Source organism: Mastomys coucha, unplaced genomic scaffold (assembly GCF_008632895.1).
Source record: "Mastomys coucha isolate ucsf_1 unplaced genomic scaffold, UCSF_Mcou_1 pScaffold15, whole genome shotgun sequence".
Classification (NCBI taxonomy): domain Eukaryota; kingdom Metazoa; phylum Chordata; class Mammalia; order Rodentia; family Muridae; genus Mastomys; species Mastomys coucha.
This window is the reverse complement of record NW_022196897.1, coordinates 73,306,024-73,323,024: the sequence shown is the minus strand read 5'-3', so window position 1 is coordinate 73,323,024 and position 17,001 is coordinate 73,306,024. Positions and strand designations below refer to the sequence as shown.

The 17,001-nt window shown below is 35.7% G+C and overlaps 1 protein-coding gene across 2 annotated transcripts; it reads left to right on the top strand.

Annotated features, from left to right (window-relative positions):
• Positions 1-4,657: 4,657 nt before the first annotated feature.
• LOC116092116 (olfactory receptor 1052-like) lies at positions 4,658-8,800 on the top strand. 2 transcript variants are annotated; one of them, XM_031373474.1, is made up of 2 exons: positions 4,658-4,667; positions 7,872-8,800. In XM_031373474.1, exons 1-2 carry the CDS (start codon positions 4,658-4,660, stop codon positions 8,798-8,800), a joined length of 939 nt encoding a protein of 312 aa, XP_031229334.1. The 2 variants fall into 2 exon arrangements, with proteins under 2 accessions (XP_031229334.1, XP_031229333.1); XM_031373473.1 differs by lacking the exon at positions 4,658-4,667 and having other exon boundaries at positions 7,862-8,800.
• The last annotated feature ends 8,201 nt before the right edge of the window (positions 8,801-17,001 follow it).

The following is a 17,001-nucleotide window of genomic DNA, read 5'->3' as shown; positions in this document are numbered from 1 at the left end:
CAAAATGTTTTGGTCATGTGAACATATCTAGTCTATGTCTTTTTATTGGGGAATTGAGTCCATTTATGTTAAGAGATATTAGGAATAGTGCTTGTTGCTTCTTGTTATTTTGAATGTTATTTTTATGCTTGTATGACTTCTTTTTGGGTTTATTGAAAGAAGATTACTATCTTGGTTTTCCTAAGGTGTAGTTTCCTTCCTTGTGTTGGTGTTTTCTATTATCATTTGTAGGGCTGGATTTGTGGAAACATATTGTGTAAATTTGGTTTTATAGTACAATATCTCAATTTCTCCATCTAGGGTAATTTAGATTTTTGCTAGGTATAGTAGTCTGGGCTGGTATTTGTGTTCTCTTAGTGTCTGTATGGCATCTGCCCAAGACTTCTAGCTTTCATACTTTCTGTTGAGAAGTCTGGCATAATTCTGATAGGTCTGCCTTTATATGTTACTTGACATTTTCCCCTTACTGTTTTTAATATTCTTTTGTTCGATTTTTGCATTTGGTGTTTTGACTATTATGTGACAGGAGGAATTTCTTTTGTGGTCCAATCTATTTGGAGTTCTGTAGGCTTCTTGTATGTTTATGGGTATCTCTTTCTTTAGGTTAGAAATATTTCTTGTATTTAATTTTGTTGAAGACATTTACTCACCTCTTTAGTTGGGAATCTTCATTCTCTTCTATACCTATTATCCTTAGGTTTGGGCTTATCATTGTGTCCTGTATTTCCTGGATGTTTTGGGTTAGGAGCTTTTTGTATTTTCCATTTCCTTAACTGTGGTTTCAATGTTTTCTATGGTTTCTTCTGTCCCTGATATTCCCTCTTCTATCTTTTGTATTCTTTTGGTGATGCTTGCATCTATGACATCTCATCTCTTTCTAGGTTTTCTTTCTAGGGTTTTCTCCCTTTGTGATATCTTTATTGTTTCTATTTCCATTTTTAGATCTTGGATGGCTTTATTCAATTCCTTCACCTGTTTGGTTGTATTTTCCTATAATTCTTAAATGAATTTTTAAATTTCCTTTTTAATTGCTTCTAGCTGTTTACCTGTGTTCTCCTGTATTTCTTTAAGGGAGCTATTTGTGTCCTCCTTAAAATCTTCTATCATCATCATGAGATGTGATTTTAAATAAGAATCTTGCTTTTCTGATGTATTGGGGTATCCAGGACTCACTGTGGTGTGAGAATTGGGTTCTGATGATGCCAAATAGCCTTGGTTTCTATTTCTTATGTTCTTGTCTTTGCCTCTTGCCATTTGGTTACCTCTGGTGTTATCTGGTCTTGCTGTCTCTGACTGTGGCTTGATCCTCCTGCAAACCTATGTGTCAGTACTCCTGGGAGATCAGTTCTTTGGGAGGAATTTGCATATGGACAGTTTTGGTACAAGCTCTGCTCCAGGGTGCAAAAGGTAACTGGAAGGATCATGTCCCCACTGTTCCTTGGTTCCTGGGTCCTGATGGCTCTCTGGGGATCCCTCTTGTGCCAGGAATTTGAGTAGAAATAGTGGTATGACCTGTGCTCACATGTGTGTTTACACTCCTGGGAGACCATCTCTCTACAGGTGGTATTTGTGTATGGAGTGCTGTGACACAGGATCAGCTCCTGGTGCAGCCAGAAACTAGAAAGGATCCTGTCCCAGGCTACTCCTTGGTTCCTGTGTCCTGAAGGATCTGTATGGGTTCCTCTGAGCAGAAGTGGTGGTCTTACTTGTGTTCACAGGATTGTCTCCAGACCTAGAGACCAGGTTTTCCTGATGGTATTTGGGAATGGAGCGCTGTGGTACAGGATTAACTCTACAAGTTTATCATCTTTTAACTGTACACTCTTGTAAGGAAATGTCTTAAGTTATGTATTTCCCATTCCTATATCAAGTATGTTGAAGTCAGTTACACATCTTTCCTGCTGTTCTTGATGTCTAATTCTACCATTCTTAACCTAGTTCTGTAGCCTAAAACTACCTGCTGTGATCACCTTTTCCTCTTTGTTCCCATCCTCAACAGATTACAAAGATCTTCTGCAACCATCCTCCCACCAATTCATCCCATTATCCTAGCCTCCAACAGCAGCAGACATTCACTGGGAACACACCAGCTAAACAAAACAGGGACACAGGTAAGCTAACTAAAGACCTTCACAATTAATTCTTCTCCTCCAAATACAATTTTCCATTCTTGTTTCTAGTTCTGAAGCAGAACACCAGCTGCAGTTATCCATTCCATCTATGCCTCCTACAGCTCATCACCATCCAATCTTCATTTTCTCTCCTTTTGATTTATCCTAGACCCGAATTCCCACAAGCATCCTTTACTTCCATAGGTCATGCCTGCAGAAAAAGCAGTGTTGTCACCTGCAATATCTTTTATTCTCTGTGTTTCCCTAGAATCAATTACCTAGTCTGATCTCTAGTTCTGCATCAGAACACCTGAGGCAGTCTTACTGCTCTCTCTGCTTCTATCTTCTATTCTCTTTTCCCTTAACTCTTGCTTTATGACAGGCCCCAACAGAAGAAGGGCCTCTTGTTAGCCCAAGGATTGTTCATTCTCTGATAACAAGTAGGCTGAAGGTCAAATTATGCCTTTGGTTACACAGATTGAAGGTATGTCTTTGTATATCTAATTTTTAATTCTGTACTGTTAGAGATATTGACCCATAACCAGTCTGTGGTATTACAAGTTTAATAAGTCTTGGTACATGGTTGCTACTCATCTCTATGGCTCATGTTCCCAAATGAAGGACACACAGGCATAGTCTTTTTATTTAGAATCTATCTCCCATCAATAATTCTGAGTTCCTACTTATTAATTTCTATTTCTATCTTGGACATTCTGGACCCACTTATGTAGCTTTGAAACTGAGCCACATCTTGGCCCAGAGCCCATGGCACTCTCCTTTCTTTTCTACCTCATGATTCTGTCTCTTCTCTCTCCACACTCTCCTAAAGCATGGGGGATTTCCTTTTTCTCTCTTCGTAGTCACAATCCTGGGAAATCCAAAAATCCAGCCACTGTCTATTCTTACCAGCTATTGGCTACTGGGATTGTTATTTATCAATCAGAATCAAATGGGAGCAGGTTCCCAAAAGCTACTTCAGACCCCCTCTTACAAGCATATTTGGGGGGATCACAATTAACATTCATAATACAAGCTGCTATATCAGTCTGATATTTTGAAAATATTCATATTTCCTTGCCAGTCTAAGATATTCTAGAATTGTTTCTAATTGGCTTTAATAATGATCTAGTGGCCGTGAACCTGGCCACATGGCAGGACATAGGGCAGAGTTAGTTGTGATAGAGTAGTTGGGAGACTTCCAAGCTAAGACTTAAACTTTAAAATATTAATAAGACTGTGTCATTATTTGTATCACTGGAGGTCTGAAAAAGTCTCACTATGATACCTTTCCTACTGTTCTTAATATCCAACCTACACAGCCTTGATAAAAGCTCTGTAGCATGAAACCTGATGTGGTTTCCCATTCCTATCTAGTAATATTTCCAATAACGTTTTTTTCTCCCAACCTATCCTCTAGTATGAACAGGCACTCCCTATGCTAGCTGAGCATGCAAGAAAATTAGAGATACATAGGCATCACACTTTCTAAATATCCAGAGAAGAAATAGAGCAACATAAACATAAACATATCCAGAAATCTTCACCTAGACCTGTACCCAACACCATTCCAGATACCAGCATAAAAGTTTAATCAGTAATATCATGGTAATATGTCTCCACTAGGACCCTGTTATTCTGCCAGAGCAATGGGTTCTGCTAATCTGCTAGGCTCTGCCTCCCCAGCACTGGGTTTTATATATGTTACATTTTTCCTGGCATTTTGTTCTTGGTAGTATTTTTTGTTCTGTTTTTCTTCTTTTCTTTTTAAGCATACTGTCTGTAATTGGAGAAATCAATTTTTCATATTCATAGGAAAATATTTTTTCAAATAAGCCTACTATTGCAGTCTTCTTTAGACATATTCATTCATTCATTCATCTAATGTATTTCGGGGCACTGTTTGCATGAAGGCCTGAATCTAATAGGAGGACATTGGATCCCATTATACATGCTTGTGAGATTCCATATGGTTGCTGGGGATTGTACTCAGGACCTCCGAAAGAGGAGCCAGTGTTTTTAACTGCTGAGCCATCTCTCTAGCTCCCATTCTTTAGAGTTTTCAAAAGCTAAAATTTTTCTTTTGTATTTTTTGACATAATTTCTAAAGAGACAAAGGCTGAAATAAATTTTTTAATTGTATGTTAATTTAGTATTTCTAAAATTTTCCAACATGTGATTCTAATTTTAGTGTAAATTGTAATTTATGAGTTGGTTTGAATTCATCTGTCAAATTAAACCATTATCATGCTTTAAAGTATCATTTATCAATTATACAAGTAGATATAAAACATGTTGGAAAATTACTTGCTATTTGGTAACCTGGGACATAAATTCTAAAGTATGATTTTGATTCTCGTTAATATCAGCTCATGATGATTAAATGGCAATACAATTGTAAACCCATGAAACTCTTGATTTTATATAGTACAATGTGTCTCAAGAGGGTTAGCATTAAAGATCTTAGAGTATATTGGCATTATGCTCTATTTGATGTCAATATATCAACAAGAATTTTGTATAGATACAGTAGTTCTGAAGAAATAATAATGAAATTATGTTATTTTCTTGGCAGAATATTTTCACAGTACTTCAACTGACTTACAAATGATATCCTTTTTGTCATCTCTGCTGCTTTGTTTCTTGTCTTTATTGGACATTAAAACAAGATGTGTGAATTTCGAGAAAATCCCAGCTGCTTTAAAAACATACTTATGAAAGAATCCCTTTTCACTTCTTTGTGAAAGTAGAATGTATTGAGCATAAATGAGAAGGGCTGGCAGCTCTCTGATTAGTTTCACACTTGAGAGACAAGAAAGTTGCTAATGACTCAACTGTGGACAACTGAGACTTAAACAAACACAGGGGGATATGGATTCTTTCCCCAGTAGAATAGAAACTACTGCAGCAACCATGTTCCAAATAATAAGTCCTTAAAGATTTGTGAAAGCCAGATCTTCTACAGCAGATGTGTTTTTCTTTTGAGCTTCTATAGGTTGCAAGTAAGTTTCCATGTAAAGATTTTTCTATTTTCTCTTATTTCCTGAGCATTATCAGAAGATAATTGTTTTTGTCTATGTGTAGCATCACAGACAACAATTTAGAATATTATGTTCTAATTTGTAGACTATTCATTTTCCAATCTTCCACATCTCATAGATAAGCACATTATTTATATAATATATACAAATTTCTATTAACTGTTATTGCATATGATAAGAGCAAGTATATTTTTATGATTTAATACTACATGTATACAGTACCTTAAAGATATTTGCATACTTATGCAAATGTAAAAACTACACAATTTAAGGTTGAAATTTGTATATAAAATATATGTGGTTTTCAATTAATTTAATAAAATAATAATACTTTTAAATAATTTAAAACTCTTTTTCTTTAAGGATTCCAATAACATTTTAAGAATTATTTTCTACTTTTCTTCCCATTGTTTTCCATCCTGGGACATGTTTATAGTTCTTATTTTATGAAAGCTGAAATAAATTGCCACAGAAGCTCTTTTGTTCACTATGAGGCCACTGATCTGGAATATACACAGGCACTAAGTGTGTGGGCTTGTTATTATAGAGTGACCATTTCAGTGTTGACATATCAATATCCATTGATAGGGAAAGGAATGCCACAATTACCTATATAATGACTTGAAAATGTGAGGTACCAAATATGTCCTTGAAGTTTCAAATACCTTACAGGCTTTCTTAGTATACAAAATATTCCTTGAATATGATAACTGATTGTATGCTATGCTTAACAAGGTAAACCCATGTCCCATATTAAAACAAATATATATGATAAGATTCAATAAAGGAGTTGATTACAGCAACTCCAACTCCAGTATTGTGTTGATACTCCTGTATTTTGTGTTTAAAAAAAGAATATTTATTCTTTTGCAAAATGCTTTCGTAGAAGTAGCTCAAATGTAAAATGTTAAAAAGAAACTATTGAAAACAGGTATAGATACTTTGCTAACCATGAAATATGGAAGTCATGTACTGTGGTGTATTGTCCAAATGTTTTCCCCTCCTCACTGAGAGTTTTCAAGCACAATTCAATGGCCACAGAAACAATAACGTTAAATCCTCAGAATTTTCTCTTACTATTCTTTTCACTTAGGAATATTTAGGAGCCCTCCCATCACAAAGAACTCTAGGTTTTGAGCTGACTGTGTTCTCTTCTTGTAAAACACATTTTTACACACCCTCACATCTCATTAAATTATTTAATTATTTCATACTCATTGTAGATCTTATATAAAGTGCTTTATCAGACACCTTAGATGTGGCAGACTGAAGGATAACCTCTAGTAGTGCTTAAATCTTAATCTGTAGGACTCATATACACTACTTCATATGAAAATAGTGTGCTGGCATGTGAGTCGGAAGAACAGCATGAGAGGCAAAATATACACAATCACGAATTTTTTCAAGGTGAGAAGGAAGAAGAAAGAGTGCTGAAAGTCAAATGCATTATATTGTTGTTTTAGGAGAATATGCTTATTCTTAAAGTCAGTACAGTTTGGAGGAAAGGGTTATTTGGTTATAAAATGTTTCATCACTTAGACCCCCTATTAAGAGGGGTCTCTCATAGCCATACAGATTCCACCTAGGAAATCAGATAGTGTCATGCTTCTGACTTCCCAACTAAAAGTAAATGAATCTTTGTTACTTAAAGTCACTATTTTTCAGTAAATTTTGGTAGTCATGGTAATAAAAAACAGGAAATTAATCCCATTTGTATTATAGCACTCATCATTTCTATTCTCTGTCCTACTTTAGTGTATATATATATTAGTTATTCTGTTGCTTATCAGTTCCTGATTAGGTTGCTAACAGTACATCAGCTCTTCAAGTCATAACATTGCTGATTTAAGTGATCCATATATTCAAAGGAATCAGTTCATAAAAGTAAGTGCTAGATATTTATTGGCTGTGTTAGAATGCATATTTATACTTATACTTACCTTATCAGATGTTGAATTGAAAATGGATCATTTCAGAAGGAATTAGAGAAAGTTCTACCTTATCTTTTTGTTTGTTTGTTTTTTGAGACAGGGTTTCTCTGTGTAGTCCTGGCTGTCCTGGAACTCACCTTGTAGACCAGGCTGGACTTGAACTCAGAAATCCACCTGCCTCTGCCACCCAAGTGCTGGGATTAAAGGCGTGTACCACCACTGCCTGGCTCTACCTTATCTTTTTGAAAAGAAAATATACACACAGTTGCAGGGTTTGCTGTTTCACACAATGTATTTTTTCACAATATACATTCTAGAGTGTTTTATTATTTTTAGTTCTGACAAGATTGCTATAATGCAAAAAGAAAATTGAAAAGGAATGTGAAGGTAAGAATTGTCACACAAAATGACACTCATGATAATCATTCTTAAAACAAAGAACAGATGAAAATATTGATCTATACATTTTTCTTGGATCAAGTTCCCTGTATTAGATGCCATTGGTCAAATGTATCAGACATCTAGGCGTAAGGTGTGAAAATATTGGAGGCGATGTGTTTGGATGTGGAGGTCAGTCTCAGCGTATAGATTTTTTAGCACACATGTGAGCTATTGCTGACATTCCTTTCTTTTTTCTTCAACTACCACAGGGTAATCTCTTTGTGTGTCACACAATAATGACTGCCAGATCCTGGAAGAAATATGTTTTAATATTAGGTATTTAATTTTTATATGTCTCATTAAAATATTTTATAACAAGGACTTGTAGACTACTGAAAGCATGAACACAGGGAATCATACAGATGTAAAGGAATTCATACTCCTTGGCTTAACAGAAAATCCCAATTGGCAGATTCCTCTCTTTTTGCTTTTCAGCATAATATATTTAATCATTTTTGTGGGTAATGGGGGAATGATCTTCTTGATCTGGTTGAATGCCCACCTTCATACTCCAATGTACTTCTTTCTTAGTAAGCTCTCTTTCTGTGACATCTGCTATTCTACCATCATTGCTCCTAAGATGCTCATCAATTTCCTATCAGAACACAAGTCTAGTAGACTCCTTTCCTGTATTCTGCAGAGTTTCTTTTTTATGGTGTATGCAACCACAGAAGTCATCCTCTTGTCTATGATGGCTTATGATCGATATGTGGCAATTGCAAACCCCTTAATGTATACAGTTATTATGACATTCAGCATCTGCATTAACATGGTTCTTGCATGTTACATGTATGGCATCATTAATTCCCTGACTCACACAATAAATCTACTTAGACTGGACTTCTGTGGTCCAAACATTGTGAATCACTTCTTCTGTGACGTCCCTCCTCTTTTGAAGCTTGCGTGCTCTGATGCACACATCAATGAGATGCTGCTTATGGTCTTCTCTGGAGTGATTGCTATTTTCACTTTCATCATTGTCATGGTGTCCTATATCTGCATTATCATTGCCATCCTGAGAATCCGCTCAACTGAGGGGAGGCGTAAAGCCTTCTCCACTTGTGCCTCACACCTGACAGCTGTGATATTATTTTACGGATCTGGGACATTTAGCTATATCCAGCCAAGCTCTCAGTACTCCATGGAACAGGAAAAAGTCTCTGCTGTGTTTTACACCTTGGTCATCCCTATGTTGAATCCTCTGATTTACAGCCTGAGGAACAAGGATGTAAAAGAAGCAGCCAAGAAGTTGATTTGTGGGGGAAGTAACACCTCTTGAACCTGTCATTTCTCAGGCTTTGAAAACTTGATGTTCATTGAATCATCTCTGAATCCATGGAAGGAAGACTACTTGATTGTTGTAAATGATCTTTTTGATGTGTTTTTGGATTTGGTTTATTGAGAATCTTATTGAATATTTTTGGATCTATATTCATAAGCAAAATTGGTCTGAAATTCTCTTTCTTTGTTGTGTCTTTGGGTGGATTAGGTATCAGAGTAACCGTGGCTTCATAGAATAGATTAGGTACTGTTCCTTCTGTGTTTGGGGATTTGACTTGTGCTTACATGAGATTTTGGAAACCTAATCAATCAAATCAAATCAAATCAAAGATCATTTACCATGATCAAGTAAGTTTCATTCATGTTCAAGGAGGTTCAATATACAGATATCCTTCAACATAAGTTACTATATAAACAAACTCAAAGAAAAAAAATCACATGATCATCTCATTAGATGCTGAAAAAGCCTTTGACAAAATAGAATTTCCCTTCACGTTAAAAGTCTTGGAGAGATCAGGAATTCAAGGCACATACGTAAACTTAATAAAAGAATCAGCAAACCAACAACCAACAGCATTTTAAATGGAGAGAAAATTGAAGCAGTCCCACTAAAATTAGGGACAAGACAAGGCTGCCCACTCTCTCCCTATTTATTCAACATAGTACTCAAAGTTTTAGCTAGAGTAATTAGAATAATCAAACTTACATTGTTAAAATTTATCAAGCACTTATAAAAATTAGATACAATTTTAAAGCAAATATATTTGAGTAAATTTTATTTATTAAATACTATATTATCTCAGAAAAAATCTTAAAATTTTCTAGTGGCATGACTTTTATGGATCCTTTTCCTATGTCTATATAAAGTTGAAATCATTGCCTGTTAGTTTGTTTATAATTTTAATAGTGTGATAACTGTCTGCACAAATATAAAGTTCAATCTTTACAGTTTTATATAAATAACTTTTTTGAAATAGTTGCATTGTTTCAAATGCTGTGACATACAAATTTAACTAGCATGTGGAAATAAAATTCCTTCCTAGCAGAAGGAAGGAAAAGAACATTTTGAGTTTAACAAAATATAACAGTTTGGTGGTGTATTTTGTTTTGAAGAAAAGATGTCATTAATATCTGATTGTGACTAGCTAAATAAGATCCTGAGATATAGGCCAAGTAACAACCAAGTACTGTTATTCTACTTAAATGATGTAGTAATAAAAAATACTCCTGAAAATATCCATTATACTTGTAAGTTAGTGCCTTGATTAGCCATCCTTAGAGAAGATTCCCCCTAAATCAGATGGGAGTTCCTGGCCACCTCATCTCCACTCCTCTTTGTTTTAGAGAGGGTGCTTCCCCACTCACCCACACATGCCACTAGCATTCTGCTTCCCTGTGGCATAAAGTTTCCACAGGATTAAGTGTATCCTTTTCCACTGAGGCCAGACAAGGCTGTCCTCTGCTACATTTATAATGGGGGCCATTGACCAGCCCATGTATGCTCTTTGGTTAGTAGCTTGGTTAGAGCTTTCAGGGGTCTGGGTTAGTGATACTGTTGTTCTTCCTATGGGGTTTCAATCCCCTTCAACTCCTTCAGTCCTTCCTCTCACTCTTCCATAAGGGTCCCTGACCTCAGTCTAATGGTTGGTTGTATCTGCACCTGTCTCAGTCAGCTACTGGCAAAGCCTCTCTAGGCTTCTGTCTGCAAGTACAACATGGCATCAGTGATAGTGCAGGGATTTCTTGCCTGCACATGGAATGGATCCCAAGTTGGACCAGTTAATGGATGGCCTTTCCTTCAGTCTGCTCCATTTTTGTTCCTGCATTTCCTTCAGACAGGAACAATTCTGGGTCAAGAATTTTGAAGATGGATGAGTGACCCCATGTCTCAAATCATGGCCATGTCTAACTATTAGATATGGTCTCCAGAGTGTGGCAACACAGATTCAAAAGGACATACATAACATATCTTCACTAATAAGTGGACAGTAGAAAAGAAGTTCAAAATACCCATGATACAACTCACAGATTATATGAAGCTTAACAATAAGGAAGGTTCAAGTGTGGATACTTCAATCACACTTATAAAGGGGAAGAAAATAATCACTAGAGGCAGAGGGAGGGAGGGGTCTGTGTGGGAGACAGGGGGAAAAAGAGGATCAGGATCAGGTATGTGGGGATGACAGGACAGAAGCCCAAAGGGCCAGGAGAATGAAAGGAAATAAGAAGCAGGTTGGGATGAGGACAGGGGAGAACCTTTAGAAAGTCTCAGATATTAGGGATGTGAGAGGGTCCCTGGATCCAATTGGGATGATCTTAGCTAAAATGCCCAACAGTAGGGAGATGGAACTGAGCACAGGTTCCCCAATGAAGGAGCTAGAGAAAGTACCAAGGAGCTAAAGGGGTTTGCAGCCCCATAGGATGAACAACAATATGAACTAACTAGTACCCTCAGAGCTCCCAGGGACTAAACCACCAACCAAAGAGTGCATGGTGGGACTCATGGCTCCAGCTGCATATGTAGCAGAGGATGGCCTAGTTGGTCATCAATGGGAGGAGAGACTCTTGGTCCTGTGAAGGCTCTATACCCCAGTGTAGTGGAATGCCAGGGCTAGGAAGTGGGAGAGGGTGGTTTGGTGAGCAGAGGGATGGGGGAGGGAATAGGGTTTTTATTTTTATTTTTATTTTATTTTTTATTTGGAGGGGAAAACAGGGAAGGGGATATCATTTGACATGTAAATAAAGAAAATATCTAATAAAAAAGAAGAATTTGACCTTTCTTTGTGGGACAGGTTCAAGCTCATGATATACTCTCAGGTCCTCGGCATGAAGGTAAAGTTGATTTCCTAACAAAAGTTCTTGCCTTTGTGGAGAGGCAACTCAGCAGAGCCATCCATTATATCATCAAAAGACTGTTGCTCTCTACTTTCAAAGCTTCTTGAGTGATTATGGGGAACTGCTTGGTATAAACCATCCCATGAACGCTCTCCCCATGAGAGTTAAACTGTTGGGCTTACATATTCCCTTGAAATTAATGACATTTATTTTCCTATTGTTTGTGTTTCTTCCTATCCTGGGGAGGCTTTCAGAGATGTTGACTTATATTTACAATTTTAGGAATGCAAAGAGCTTTAAAAATGGACAAAGTTCCTTTTTATAGATGTAAGGATTTTTAAAAATGCTATTTGAATATGAATATGGAATAACATCATGAATCCTAATGTTTTTCTCATTGTACATTTGCCCCCTTATATTTTCTTACCTGTTAATCTTTTCCGGCTCTGTGTGAATTGGAATGTGTTGCTTATACTCTCTTGTAGCTAAGGAAATTCATTGCTACATTTACTTTAGGTACTGTGATGTATGTCAGTTACAGTTATCACTCTGGTGCAACTGCTCATCATATAAATTCCTTATCTCAAAATGTTTCATTGGCACTGATTACTCAGGAAAAAAAGAGATAGAGGATTTACTGGTATAGTCAATGTTCTAGAGGAAGTAACTTTTTATGTGGGCATCCAAATTTAGAATATTCAGACTCACCTAACCACTTCCTGCCATTCAAACGTTAAATGAAATTGTGTTACACTTCTACTTTATAATGGTTTACAGATGTATTGGGAACAAGTTCAGAATCATTTGAGAAGAGCTTTCACCTTTCAGTTGGTATGAATACATTGCATTCCCAAGTTAGTTCCATTCATTATGCTAGATTACAATTTTTTTCATCTGAGTAGGTAGACAGTTTTTCAATCATTTCAGTTAAAATTATTAAGGATAATTGTTTGGAGAACTTTTTCACTAATTTTTGAAGTATAATTGAAAAAATGTTTTAATTCTGCTTCCATTCATCTTCAAACATCTGGTAGTTGCCATCCTCTGATCCCAGAGAGATATTCATACACTGCATTTAACAAATTTAAACAGGAGAGATGTTGAGTGCCATGCAAGAGGAACAGCAAAACAGGTTTAAAATGTATAAAATGCCACACACTGTTTAGCATAATCATAATGGGTTTTCCTCAGAAAGGCTGTGTGTCCTGAGGACTTTACACACTTGTGTTTTGCCCTTGCATCACTCCTAATCAATATGTTGAATGAAAACTCTAAATGAGCTTTCAGCCTTTCACTGAGCAATTTTATTGGTACCTACAATGTTAATTATTGGACTTTTTCAAGCATTACAGCTAGAGCAGATTAATGATTCAACTGCCACTCTTAGAAAGAATTTGGAGATGTAGATTTTTAGAAAAGTTAGGTTAAATGGGTTTTGCTAGTGGTTTTGATGTACAAAACCTAATTCAACAATTTAGATTTCATAAAGACACACTTTGATTCTTGATTGAAGGATGTTTTTAATGTCAGAGAAAAATAACAATGGCAACTAGGCTAGCCATGTCTGATATGACTCTTGCTAAAGCTTGACTAGTGATCAAGGTGATGACTACTCTCTTGCACTGATTATTGCAGTCAGCCTTCTAATTTCATTTAATAAAAAACTGTTAATGTGTAGATGTGCATTCTAAAGATTTAAAGTAGAAATGACTTTTAAAGGTAAATAGTAAAATAATTGATCCTTTCTTTGTAATCACATATTAATAGCCTGCCAATAAGAAAAACTAGATGAGAAAATACTTTGGTTCCACTTTGTTAATCTATAACTAGTTGCTTAATTAAAAATGTATGTGGGTTCTTAGGAACAATTTTTTATTCATAATACATAAAACATTTGATAACATGACTGTTTTGGATATTTTTTCTTATGTATACTCATTATAATCATTCACTAGAAGAAAACTATAATGTAATCATAGAGTATTTTATAGTCATTCAAAGATATTTCTGGGATATATATATACTCTGAGAGAAAAATAAAATCATTGGAACTTTGCTTCATGCATCCAATGTGTATGTATGTGTATGTATATAGTCATATGATCTTTGTTTCATCTAACAATGTGTAAATGTGTGTATGTATGTATATATGTACATATGTATATATTTATGTATATATGTATGTGTATATGTGAAGTTTATGGAGCTTGCTCAGTGGACACTTGCTTCATTCATCAACTATACGTTATGTGTGTATGACTCACCCCGTTTTCTTGACAGCCACAGAAAGTTACATTACTCATGATGAGATTCTCAAATTCCATCTGTTTGCCTGCAAAATTCATGATGTCTTTGTTTTTAATAGCTAAATAGTACTTCATTATGTGTGTGTGTGTGTGTGTGTGTGTGTGTGTGTGTGTAGTTGTTACCAGTTTCTGACTATTATAAGTCAAAATGCTATAAATACAGTTGAGCAAGTGCCCCTGTGGTATATTACATATAATAGAACAGAGAGTGTGGAACTTGAACTCATTAATACAGGAGATAACTTCTTGAGGAGAACACCAATAGCTCAGTCATTGGTTGGCCATCCCCTCAGGTTTTGCTCCATTTTCACTCGTAAATGTCTTGTAAACAGGAACATGGCACTTTTATGGGTGGAAGTTTTTGTTTTTGTGGCTAGGTTGGTGTTTCAATGAAAGGGTTTTCTTTTTCTCTTCTTCTTTTTTTCTTTTCTTTTTCTTCTGATTACAGAATATTGTGATTTTGAGTTCCATATCCACCATTGCTAGACTTAGCTATGGTCACCTTCATGATTCCTGGGTGTTTCCATTGCCCTAGTTCATCCTTACAATCTTTATGCATCTTCTTTTTGCACTACTTGGATGGACTAAGAATTTGAGACTAAGTAGCTCATGGACCTAAGGGAACACCAAGTAATATTGCTCTAGAAAAAGAAAAAAATTGGAGTTATAAAATGATCCAAAATCACATTTTCTATACTTGTAGATTGGCACACTGTTTAGCTAATTTCAGAAAAGCTTTCTCCTGCAGCAGAAAGGAATAAATATCGAGACCAGACAGTAAGAGACTTTAGAGCTATCAGCCATAAACAAGTGGTCTCTATCAAGTAACATACCTTAAATCTCAGGAAATCCAAAGGGGACCATACATTGAGTGCCTTGATATATCTCACATTAGCTATGATTAACAGGATCCAAACATATCAGGAGTGTTTCAGTGGAAACACAGATTAAATTTACAAAATTAGTTCTAGGTTACATTACATATAATGTAAATGTAACATTGTACTAATAAATTACAGTGTTTTATTAACATTTTTATAAAAAAATTAAATGATCAGTGTTTAAAACCTGATTTTAATTTGTATGTTTATATGCAGAAAAATTAGGGTAGATAATGTGACAATTCTCTACTCCCAGATATTCCACTATTGCTGACAATTTATCTAAATTTCCCACCATTATTCCCAAACACAATTACTAGCAGAAGTCAGCTTCACATTAGTGAGTTTCTTTTCATATTGTTTCTTTCGATTTATGTACTTTCTAAGTGGAGAATCTGGGAACGTTCCTTCTGATACATATAACTCCAAAACTCCATAAATCTGTGTAATTCTTCCTTCTCTGTCTGAACTCTTAACATTCATGAACAATTGTGTAGTATTTTAAATTTGCCACTTTATGTTACATTAGCAACACAAATATTGGTGAATATTTGTCCTTCCGTTGAATTCAATACTTTTCCATTTATTGACATTTTTAAACAACTTTGATCAACATTTCAAGATTTTAAAATATTTGTTACATTTGATGAAATTTATTAGTTATTACATTTGCTTACTGTATCTAATATGAAAATTTTCTTCAGAGAAAATGGGAGAGGGGATGGGGCAGGGATTCAGTGAGGAAGGGAATGGGAGGGGAAGCAGGATTTGGGTTGTAAATAAACAAATAAATTTTTAAAAATGACAAACATAGCTGTCCACTTGAAAAGATGTCAGGTATTGTTTGTTATACCCAGCTTTATTGTATGAAAGTAATCAATTTTTACCTTAACATAATTATTTTATATACTCATGTTAGATACCTATAAATATATCTGTACATTTAAAGGTTTGTTAATCTAAATGGATCAATAAGTAAATTTTATATTTCACATCCTACTTCATTGAGTATTATTGATAGTCACTAGAATGCCTTGTACAGAGAGAAAATTTCATTGGTATATTTCAACTATAATCACTTTATGCAGTATGTTTCAGGTGTCAAGTGAATACAATTTAAAGAAAATTAAGGAGATATACTATTCAGTTATAAATTAAATTTGATAAAGTGTATGTGATACCTACAAAACCCCAAAGTTCTTTGAGTGTGTGTGTGTGTGTGTGTGTGTGTGTGTGTGCCTGTGTGAATGTGTGTGCATGTATGCGTGTGTGTTGATGTATGTGTATGTATACAGTTACACATTCACCTGTGTATATGTGAAAATATAGGCAAAAAATGATGTTTCTTTCAATTGAACTCCACCATATTTTTTTCTCTCGCTAGGTGTGAGGATTGAAAGTGAAGTCAGGGAGAGAACTCAAAGAAGAAACATGAAAGATAAATCATTGCTGCTTGTTGACTTACTGTCAGGCTTGCGTTCTGTAAATTTTCTTATACAGCAAAGTCACAGCTAGGTAGAGATGAGGAAATTCCATGTGGGATATGCAGTCTTACAACCAGTGAGTTGCCCCATAATTGTGAATACAGGGCAATCAGGTAAGGGCAGTATTTCAATCGACTCCCTTCCCCTACATATTTAAAGCTGACATTGAAGATTACTCATAATACAGCTGCCCCTGTCAACCTGACATAAAAGCAACCACTGTTAAGCCTTAACCTTTCCTCATTCCGTGATTTCGTGGTAATATTACAATACAAACACAGATAACCTTAAAAGTGACAGTCTTCAAACTTCAACAGTTTAAAAGTCCAACATTTTTTAACTGTGGACTCCTGTCAAAGAAAAATTAAAGTCCTAGAGTTCTCATTTCAAGGGCAGTGAGTGTGCTGCAGGGGAAGACCGACCTTTTATCCAACTCTCCCATTTTTAACTTACTTCTGTAGCAAGAAACCTGCTGTAGTCTCCTGTTTCTCCCTGACCCCATCCTCAACAGATCACAGTAACTTCTCTAAAATTTCTCCTACAAATTCCTCCCATTCTTATAGCCTCCAACCAGCAGGCATTCACTGGGAACACACCAGCTGAACAGAACAAGTAAAGGGTTGAAGGGGTTCATCAATTGAGAATTCTTTGTTTAGCTCTGTACCCCATTTTTTAATAGGGTTATTTGGTTCT